Below are 11,417 nucleotides of genomic sequence, written 5' to 3' on the forward strand. Positions count from 1 at the left end.
AGGAGAGGAAAACAACACCCAGTGAGATATGAAAGGCATCTGCCCTCTCCTGCATGGCCCTGTGACCTCAGGCTAGTCACTTCTCCCCTGGACTTTCACCTTATCTTTGTACTGCAAGCCACTTGGTGAGATAGTCAGTAAGGCCTTCCAGTTTCAAGTCCTATATGATCCGCCTTAACAAATGCAGCCTGATAAACTTGTTCTCCCAACTCTAGAGGTGCCCCCAAGGTGTCTAAACCTTGCATATCCAAGTTTATTCATCCAAGGAATAGTTATGCACATTGCACCATGCATATGGTGAGAGAGTGGCTGTCTGCCTTTTCACCATTATATTCCAAGAATGTCATATTCTGCCTGGCATATAATAAACACTCAATACATATTTATAGAAGGAATAACTAGATCTCATACAAGGTCCCTCATAGGTTGAGAGTGAATAATATGAGAACTTCTGGTACTTATGTGCACTGTCCTTGGTTCTAAATTATTGTTGTACAAGATTCAATATGTCTTTTGCATGTCTGTCACATGTTTTTCATCTTCTTGTTTCATCAATTCCTTTTTTGTTTGTTGGTTTACTTACTTTTTTTTATTTTGGATTAATACGAGGGTACATGTGATTAGGTTGCATCATTCACGTAAAGTCCAAGTTGTAGCTGAGTCCTTCACCCAAGAAGTATGCCCATTAGATGGGAACTTATCAAATACAAATTCACTCCCTGTTTTTTGAATTTAATTGTGCTTTTCTCTTGTGTGGGCCTGTGGTTGTTGATCTACTAGTTTCAACATAGTATTGAATGCATCCATTTTTCATTTTAAAAAATGAAAACTACTATTGACTCACAGGCTGTATGAAAATAGGCCGTGACACTAACATGGTTTTAGTTGACCAAACTTTGCTCTGAGTTAGCACCAGCAAATAAAACATTCTGCAATGATTTAAAAAAAAATTTACCTCAGTGCTATCCAGCATAGTAGCCACATTGGCTACTGAACACTTGAAGTATGGTGAATGGGACTGAGGTACTGGAGTTTTTATTTTATTTTGTTATTGTTTTATTGTTGAGGATTCATTGAGAGTACCCAGAACCATGTTACACTGATTGCTTTTGTTAGAATCTTCTAATTATTATTGTTAGGATCTTCTAATTATTGTGTCCCACCCTCAAAAGGTATACCACACCCCTATCCCCGCACCCCTCCCTCCTTTCTTTTCTCAGCTCTCCTCATCCCCCACCCTCATCATGTATTTTTAATTTAAAAAGCTACTTGTAGATGCCCCATATTGCACGTCTTTAAAAAATCGGCTAGAAAGAGTTGGTAGATGTAGAAGACCCTGTATGCCTGAATGTTGCTTCCCATCCCTGTTATCATGCAATTTATGCTGCAATTAGGAAGAACCAGAATAGGCAGCCATTAATGATAAGTTATTTGATGTGAATGTATCTGTGCTTGGGGCGATCATCAGAGAAGGCTCCCTGTAGGAAATGACACTGAAGATGAATCCCAGAAAATTAAGATAAAACAATAAAGTGATGGAGAAGAGTTTGAATGTTTGAATGTGTTTCTAGGCAGAGGAAAAATAGTTTTGAGTGAGAATAAATCTAGAGAGATCCAATGGGTTCCTGGCTGTGATGGTCCATTCTCCACATCACCCACCACCATGAGGCCCAGCCCAGTTTTGGTCCTCCACACCCAGGCGTGAATTTATTACACGCTGGGTGCAATAATAGTCTCATGCTTATATAGCAAAATGTTCTTTTTTTATAGAGATACAAATTAAAATATTAGGATTGAAATGTCCTGATGTCTACTTGACTCTAAAAATGTCAATGAAAACATTGGAAGAATCAAGGGTATCAACTGTCAGTAATTCATAATTTGGATGAAATATAAATCATTACATCGAAGTAATAGATACTGTAATGTTCTCTCTGCTTTTCTGCATGTTTGAAAAGTTTTATTTAAAAGAGTAAAACACACTCATGTGTGCTCTCCATTTTTTTCATTTCTAGGGTATTCTCCCAATGGAGATCCCTCCACTGAGAATTCTGGTAAGACTCAAAGAAGTGCAGCCTAGAGGAGGGAGGGGGCAACCCAATGCTTTGCCTTATCAAGGGCCAATGTGCCTGCAGAGTCTTGGATGATGATGAAAGTTAGCTGGCCATGTCAAGGACTTTTGAGGCACAGTGAAGCAATAGCAGAGTTCCAGCCTCCTAATGATCCACTTCTTTGAGGCTTCAGAGCCATGAGGTGTTGAGCCACTAAGCTTTGTTCCTTGGGGCTAGTCCCATCTTCAGTCAACAGAGGGTCTAAGAAGGAGCCCTGGGAAGTGGCAGGAGGTGACTCACACTTGCTTTTATCTCCCCAGGTCTTCCCTTCTGGGCCATCATCCTCATCGCCCTGGCAGGACTCATGATATGCCTCCTCGCTGGTTACCTGGTGAGCAAGGAAGGGTTGCTTGTCTTCATACTATTGGGTTATAAGAACTTTTAATATATTTCATTATCAATACAAGTCCTTTGCTGGGTGTATGTGATTTTTTTGTTGGTTGGTTGGTTGGTTGGTTTTTTTTGGACAGTCTGACTCTCTTGCTCCAATCTAGAGTACCATGGCATCAGCCCAGCTCCCAGCAACCTCAAACTCCTAGGTTCAGCAATCCTCTTGCTTCAGCCCCCTGAGTAGCTAGGGCTATAAGCACCCACCACAACACCTGGCTAATTTTCTTCTGTTTTTAGTAGAGATGGAGTCTTATTCTTTCTCAGGCTGGTCATGAACTCCTGAGCTCAAGGGATCCTCTTGCCTGGGCCTCCCAGAGTGCTGGGATTATAGGCATGAGCCACCATGCCCAGCCTTGGATATATGTTTCATATATTATTTACTTCTAGTTTACGTGTGGTTTGCTTTTCTATTTTCTTTTTAATTGACAAATAATAAATATACGTGTGTATATTCAGGTACAATGTGATTCTTAGATATATGACACTATGAAATTGTTAAATCAAGCTTTTTGACATATCTATCACCTCTCATGCTTATCATTTATTTGTGATGCAAATTTCTGAAAACTTAGTAATTTTGAAACACGCATCATATTATGATTAAATACAGTCCCCTGTGGTGCAATAGATCTCAAAAATTTAACATTAGTCATTAGGGAAATGTACATGAAGCTGCAATGAAATACCACTACACACAAAAATGGCTAAAATTAAGCCACTGATGATGACAAGTGTTGGTGAAGATGTGGAGTAACTGTAACTCTAATAGAGTGCTAGTAGAAAATAGGTTGGCTATTTCTTTGAAAATTACATATACCTGTCATATGACTCAGCCATCCTACTCTTGGAAATTTATCCAAGAGAAATGAAAACATACGTCCATACAAAGACTAGTCTATAAATGGTCTTGACGACTTTGTTGTTCTTAGCCAAAAGTGAGAACAGTTCCAATGACCATCAACAAGTAGGACCCAACAATAAAACAGTATTCTGCAATAACAAGTAATGCATGCAACAACTTGCAGGAATTGAAAAATAATTATGCTGAGTGAAAGAAGCCAGACAAATAAGTGTACATATGATTCCATTTATTAAAAAAATCTAGAAAATACAAACTACAGTAGGAACAGAAATTGGATCAGTGATTGCTGATCCAATAAAAATGTATTTGCAATTGTCAAGGAGAAAAGAAATTATAAAGGATCAGGAAGAAACTTTTGGGGATGTTGAATGGACATTCCTTATCTTGGTGATGGGTCAAAATGTTATAATCGAAAGTTATTAAATAAATCATAAATGATGCAGCTTATTCTGTCAGGTACACTTCAGTTAAGCTGTAGGAGTGTGGGAGAGGAAAAGAGAGGTTGAGACGGAAGAAACTGAGAATGAGACAAGAGATAAGTGATAGATGATTGACAGATAATAGATGATAGGTAGATATGAGTTAGTTGATAGATAAATGATAGGAGAGATAGATAAGAGATAAGTGATAGATAATTGAAAGCTAGATGATTGATAACCAACAGATATGTAGATAGGTGACAGATGATAGACAGGAGAACATGATAGATAGGAGACATGATTGATAGGAGCTAGATGATAGACATCCTTGGAAGATGATTGATAGATGAGAAATATATAAAACAGATGATTGGTAAATGATAAGTATATGATAGATAATTGATAGATCATTGATAAATAGCTCAGTTGATATTGATAGGTAGGTAATAGATGATTGATAGATTATAGGTGGTTGACAGATGACAGATAATTGATAGATGATAGATGATTGATAGGGAGGTGATAGGTATATACTGATTGATAAATAATTTATTGGTAGATAAATAGATTGACAGATGTTGATAGATAATGGATAAATAGATGGTTGATAGATGATTAATAGATGATAGCTTTTGATAAAGAAATTGAGAGAAAGAGAGAGAGAAATGAAGGGATATCAGAGGGGGAAAGTAAAACAAAATTGAGAGCGCAAGGGGAGAGGCAGAAAAAGAAAGAGGTGAGAAGAGGAAGGACTGAGGGTTCTGGCTCTGCCATGTTCCCTCCCACCTCGGTCTCCCCTCCTGGGCAGCTTCCCATCCATTCTGAGGCCTTCTCCTCACCCTCACAGATAATCATCTGCCTGCGGAAGAAGAACAAGGGCGACTATGAGGTTGAGCGACGCCACCTGCGCTATTATCTGTCACATCTGAACCTGAGGAAGCAGCATTGACTGCATCTGCCTGGGTTCCTTTTCCCTGGCCACTCACTTGGCTGGGGCAGAAATAAACCACATTGGTCGACACAGTCTCTGAGCCTTTCTTGACTTGGTCTCTGAGTGGTTCCCTGGGGACTAAGAGAAAAGCCTTCCTCCCTCATTAAGTCTAGAAGTCAATATCAGTTGCATCTCATGGTTCCATACCACCTCATCCCTCAGGGATGCAAGAATTGGTGACACTAGTATAGAAATTGCCACTGTGTAAAACTGGCACTTCTGTGCAAGGTTCCCCTTCTTAGTCACAGGACTATGCCCTCTCCCTTGATTTCTATGCCATAGATGATAGATAGATAGATAGATAGATAGATAGATAGATAGATAGATAGATAGATAATAGATAGGTTGATAAAAGATACATGATTAATAGATAGACCAGTAAATTGGAGATAGATTATTGATAGGTGATAAATAGTGATCAATGGTTGATAGATAAATGGTAGATAGCTAGACAGACACCCATCTTTGTTGCTTCCCTTGAGACAGATCCTGTCTGTCTCAAGTTTTTTTTTGTGTTACCTCCTTCTCCAAAGCTCAGATGCACCAGGACTTCCAGATCCATCTTCCTTGGTGGCTGCTTGCCCACCTCATGAGTCCCCCAGGATGAGAAATAGACCAAGAAGAAATGAGTGGACCAGGAATGTCTCTTCAATCAGCCTTGGGACTGGGAGCTGAAATGAATAGGTATCTGCAAAGCCTGAGTTCCCAAGTAATGCCAAACCTCTAAAAAGATAATGTCTTTTTTAGGTATAAAGACAAATATTATGAAACTCAGCAAGAAAAAATAAGACAGAAAGGAAAACAGGATCCTTAAAAAATCTTTCCCTGCATTGTGTTTAAGTCAATAATTACAGTAGAGAGCTCCCTAATAGGCAGCTTAAGCATCTCAGGCATGTGGTCAGCTGTGCTGTCCTGCCTTGAATCTGCTGGAACAGACTGCATTACCTGTACACATTTCACACTACCACAGCTGATCTTAGCTGAGATAAGAATTAAAATTACAGTAATGGCACCCATTCTAATGTCTTTGGTGTGAGCCATTTGTAGTTGTCAGCTGTCCTTCTCTGAGCATGCACTCTTTGAAGATTGTAAGAATGATAACAATAGCTGTCATTTATTGAATACTGAATATCTGCTAAGCACTATGGTTGGCAAACTCTACATGCATTTTCTCAATTATGTTCACCATCCTTGAAGGTTTCATTCCCAATTTACAGCTAAAGATATGGTGGCTCAGTCACAGCTACTCAGTAGGCTGAGGCAGGAGGATCTCTTGAGCCCAGGAGTTTGAGGTTGCAGCCCAGCCTTGGCAAAAGAACAAGGCCCCATCTTTTACAAAAATAAAAAGGATATATTATATAACTGGACAATGAAGGAAAAAATTACTTAGAATGTAAATTATACACCTATTCAAACCATTTGTCAAAAAAAGAGATAAAGGCATTTCCAGACATACAGACCAACTCAGAGCTGATCTCCTGCAGGTGTTTGGTGAAAAGAACCAGTAAAGAACCATGAGGAGAAGAAATGTAATCACAGAAAACATATTGGAATGAAGACACCGAGGAGTAGTGAGGAAAAGAAAAAAATCAGAGTATCAATATTAGTATTAAGTAAATAAAACATCAAAGCATTCTAACTAATGTGGTCTCAAAGGGCTTGAGATACCCAGACCACACAGATGAAATTTTAAAATAATTCATTGGGTGGGGGGGGGAAGTGGTAAATAGTATGGATTTTGTACTCCATTATTTTAACTCATCAATATCAATAACTGACAAATTCATCAAAGAAAAGCCAGTAATGATAAAGAGGATGTGAATAATATAACAAGCTTTATCATACACATATATAAATAGATTTAAACTCTTAATCTCGACAAGCAGAGGCTTATTAATAACTCTTAAAAGCCTCTTTTGATATCACTATCTCTTAATTGGTATGTCAATTTTCATGAATCAATGTCAAACACATATACACCTAGAAAATGAGGGAAAGGTCAGTATTTCGCTGTATGCAATTCCAAATTAATAGGTAATCAAGAACAAAAACAAAATAACGAGTCAGAGATCTTATATGAGGGAATATAGACATAAAAAACCCTTTAACAAAATAGAATTTCACAATCAACTGGAGACAATATGCAAAACTAATAATCCATTCTGACTAGGTAGGTTCAAGGTAGCAATACAAGTTCCCCACCACTGGCTTTTCGTGTTTAAGAGAATTTAGGAAGATTTCTTTTGAATTTCAAAATATAGACCAAAGCAAGTAAGCAGAAAGAAATACAAAGTACAGGGGGGAAGAGACAAATTGGCTGAGACTGAAGCCAGCTTTCCACAGAGGCTCCCGTCCAGTAGGAGAGTTAAAGGACAAAAATTGAGCAAGTAACCTGGTGGATTTGAGCTGCACTAAGAGAGAAGGTTGAAGAACGCACGTCAACCCCGCTGAGGTGAGCTGCGACCACAAGGATACAAATGAAAGGTACAAAATCCATCACCAAGTGGACGGGAGTCTCCTCCCCCATGAGAATGGCTCAGAGTGCCCCACAAACAATTGGGCAGAGTACAAAGGTCCTCCCACTACACTCCATGGGAGAGACCCTCTAAAAACTGGACCTATCTCCCCTACTAGGGTGCCACGGCATCCTCCTGCCAGGCATAAAACTGTATAAACTGTATGTAGTCTCTACCTGGAATTCTGAGCTCCCAGCACTCCCCTTTACTCACACTGAGTTCTGGAGGCCAGTCCCCATCGGCAGAGAGGGGACCGCACCGGAGTGGCAGTTCCCTGAGGCACAGTGAGACAGCTGTCTTTTGGTGACAATACGGCCAGGCATAAAACTGTGTAAAGCTGTGTGTGTTCTCTGCCCACAACCCCAGGCTCCCAGCACTCCCCGCACTTCCCTCTGCTCTCGCTCCGAGGTCTGGAGGCCTGTCCCCCAGGAGTCCAGACTCTTGGGCGATTGCTCAAGGGGTGTAGACAGTTCTGGGCTGCAGACGGTCAGTGCAGACTCTGGGATATGGGAGCAGAGGGAGGACAGTTGGCCGGAAGGGAGTTACACTGGACCAGAGGTTGCCTGAGCCATAAAACAGCAGCCCTCTTTTGCTAGCAATGCGGCTTACTACCCAATATTCCGAAGCCACACCCCCTGTCTCCCTGGGCAACCAGAGACTCTGAGTATAGGATTTGCCTCAGGCTACTCCAACTTGCAAACCGGGGAAACTCCAGGGCGAGGCTGACCCAGAGATCCACTTTACTAAACCTAAGACGCACCTGGCCCTCAGGGGATCGTCAGCCTATAGACAATACAAGAACAAAGACAAGCTGATTTGGAACACAATTCAGCTTCTCTTCTGCAGGGGAACCGCAGAGTTGTTCTGTTCTGTTCTGTTCTGTCAGTAACATTAATCAGGGGCGAGACTGGACCTGAGTGAAAACTCCCCAACCTTCATCAAGCACCCAAGATTGTCAGGCCTCACCTCCTCCTGCTAGAGAGAGGCAGAGAGCAGCGGCCTGGAAAACTTCCTTGTGATTCAGGCAGGTGCAAACTCCTGGAGTATCGATTCACTACAGGCAACTGGGTCAGCCAACTGCAGGGCTATCAGTGACTGGGTGTGACAGCGGTGCAAGGTGGGGAAGGAGGCAGCAACCTTCCCAGACTTATCTATTGGCTGGGTGGCTCCTCCTGACTCGACGCAGCACTGGAGCAAGCCACACCAGAGTAGTCACAAGACCCCTGTGATCCAGATCCCAGAGACCTCTTAAACTCTCTCACCCGAGACAGATGCAGACTGAGACAATTGATTTGGACATTTTTGAACTGAACCAATAGCCTGAGGACAAATCAGGAGGTGCCCTGGGTGCACGGTGGTAGGAAGGTTTGATTTTTCTTTTCCAATTGTTTGCCAGTGGGGGGTGGGGTGACATAATTGCTGATATTTCTCCACAGCTGAGGTTTCAATCCAAAGTATCTGTTTCACTAGGTTGGAACAGAAACCAGCTGAAAAAAAGACAGAACCACTTAGGCCCACCACACCAGACAGGGCCCCAGTTTCTCAGGCCACAACACTGTACAGGCCCTCGACAAAGCCCCAGGGGAAAAAATCAGAGGGAGTAAAACAACCATGGGGTGCAATCAACAGAAAAACTCTGGTAACATGAATAACCAGAATAGATCAACCCCCCACCCAAGGAAAGATATGGCAGATGTAATTGAAGATCCCATTCATAAACAACTGGCTGAGATGTCAGAAATCGAATTCAGAATTTGGATTGCAGACAATATTAACAAAGCAGAATTAGGAATTCGAGGAGAAATTCAAAAGTTGTCTCAAGAATTTAACGAATTTAAAGACAAAACCCCAAAGACTTAGACACACTGAAGCAAGAATTTGTAGCCCTCAAAGATATGAAAAATACAGTAGAATCCCTCAGCAACAGAATGGAGCAAGCAGAAGAAAGGATTTCTGACATCGAAGATAAAGCCTTTGAACGCACCCAAACTCTCAAAGAGGAAGAGAAATGGATAGCAAAAACAGATCATTCTCTCAGAGAGCTCTGGAATAATTAGAAGAAGGCGAATATCCGAATCATAGGAGTTCCAGAAACAGATGAAGTGGCCTCGCTGGGCACAGAGGCCCTTCTGCATGAAATTATGAAAGAGAATTTTCCAGACATGCCTAGAGATTCTGAAATTCAGATAGCGGACAGCTTCAGAACCCCAGCACGACTCAACCCCAATAAGACATCCCCCAGGCATATCATAATTAACTTCACTAAAGTTAATATGAAGGAGAAAATCCTCAAAGCTGCCAGAAGAAAGAAACCCATTACCTTCAAAGGGAAGAATATTAGAATGACTTCAGATCTCTCTGCTGAAACTTTTCAAGCCAGAAGAGGGTGGTCACCGACTTTTAATCTCCTAAAGCAAAATAACTTTCAACCCCAGATCTTGTATCCAGCTAAACTGAGTTTCATTTATGATGGAGAAATTAAATACTTTCATGACATTCATATGTTGAAGAAATTTGCCATAACCAAACCAGCTCTTCAGGATATTCTCAGACCTATCCTCCATAATGACCAACCCAATCATATACCACAAAAGTAAACTCACTCAGAAACTTCAGATCAAACTCCAATTTCCACACTGGCAAAAGCATTAAAAATACCCACTGGACTTTTGAAAAACTCGATACCCAAAACTTCACCAGACTTATCAATATTCTCCATTAATGTGAACGGCTTAAACTGTCCTCTAAAGAGGCATAGGTTAGCTGACTGGATACAAAACTCAGGCCAGATATCTGTTGCATACAAGAGTCACATCTTAACTTAAAAGACAAACACAGACTCAGGGTGAAAGGATGGTCATCCATATTTCAGGCAAATGGTAATCAGAAAAAAGCAGGGGTAGCAATTGTATTTGCAGATACAATAGGCTTTAAACCAACAAAAGTAGGGAAGGGCAAGAACGGTCACTTCATATTTGTTAAGGGTAATACTCAATATGATGAGATCTCAATTATTAATATCTATGCACCCAACCAGAATGCACCTCAATTTATAAGACAACCTCTAACAGACATGAGCAACTTGATTTCCCCCAGCTCCATAATAGTCAAAGATTTCAACACTCCTTTGGCAGTGTTGAATCGATCCTCCAACAAGAAGCTGAGCAAAGAAATCTTAGATTTAAACCTAACCATCCAACATTTGGATTTAGCAGACATCTACAGAACATTTCATCCCAACAAAACTGAATACACATACTTCTCATCAGCCCAAGGAACTTACTTCAAAATCGATCACATCTTAGGTCACAAGTCTAACCTCAGTAAATTTAAAGGAATAGAAATTATTCCATGCATCTTCTCGGACCACCATGGAATAAAACTTGAGCTGAGTAACAACAGGAATCTGCATACTCATACAAAAACATGGAAGTTAAATAACCTTATGCTGAACGACAGCTGGGTCAGAGATGAGATTAAGAAAGAAATCGCCAACTTTTGGAACAAAACAACAATGAAGACACGAACTATCAGAACCTCTGGGACACACAAAGGCAGTTCTAAGAGGGAAATTTATAGCACTGCAAGCCTTCCTCAAGAGAAGGGAAAGAGAGGAAGTTAACAACTTAATGGGACATCTCAAGCAACTGGAAAAGGAAGAACATTCCAACCCCAAACCCAGTACAAGAAAAGAAATCACCAAAATTAGAGCAGAATTAAATGAAATTGAAAACAAAAGAATAATACAACAGATCAATAAATCAAAAAGCTGGTTTTTCGAAAAGGTCAATAAAATAGATAAACCTTTGGCCAACCTAATCAGGAAAAAAAGAGTAAAATCTCTAATCTCATCAATCAGAAACAACAAAGACGAAATAACAACAGACTCCTCAGAAATCAAAAAAATCCTTAATGAGTATTACAAAACTGTATTCTCAGAAATATGAAAATCTGAAGGAAATTGACAGATACTTGGAAGTACGTCACCTTCCAAGACTTAGCCAGAATCAAGTGGAAATGCTGAACAGGCCCATATCAAGTTCGGAAAAAGCATCAACCATACAAAACCTCCCTAAAAAGAAAAGCCCGGGACCAGATGGTTTCACATCAGAATTCTACCAAACTTTT

General features: G+C 40.5%; 1 protein-coding gene across 1 annotated transcript in view; it reads left to right on the forward strand.

Moving 5' to 3' along the window:
- Positions 1–4,795, forward strand: part of MUC16 (mucin 16, cell surface associated) — a 60,642-nt gene extending 55,847 nt beyond the window's left edge. Inside the window, exons 56-58 of the mRNA XM_053585714.1 lie at positions 2,016–2,054; positions 2,372–2,442; positions 4,630–4,795. Coding sequence (XP_053441689.1) covers positions 2,016–2,054; positions 2,372–2,442; positions 4,630–4,731 — 212 coding nt within the window. The 3' untranslated portion in view covers positions 4,732–4,795. The remainder of the gene's footprint in view (positions 1–2,015; positions 2,055–2,371; positions 2,443–4,629) is intronic.
- The last annotated feature ends 6,622 nt before the right edge of the window (positions 4,796–11,417 follow it).

Source organism: Nycticebus coucang, chromosome 3 (genome assembly GCF_027406575.1).
Source record: "Nycticebus coucang isolate mNycCou1 chromosome 3, mNycCou1.pri, whole genome shotgun sequence".
Classification (NCBI taxonomy): domain Eukaryota; kingdom Metazoa; phylum Chordata; class Mammalia; order Primates; family Lorisidae; genus Nycticebus; species Nycticebus coucang.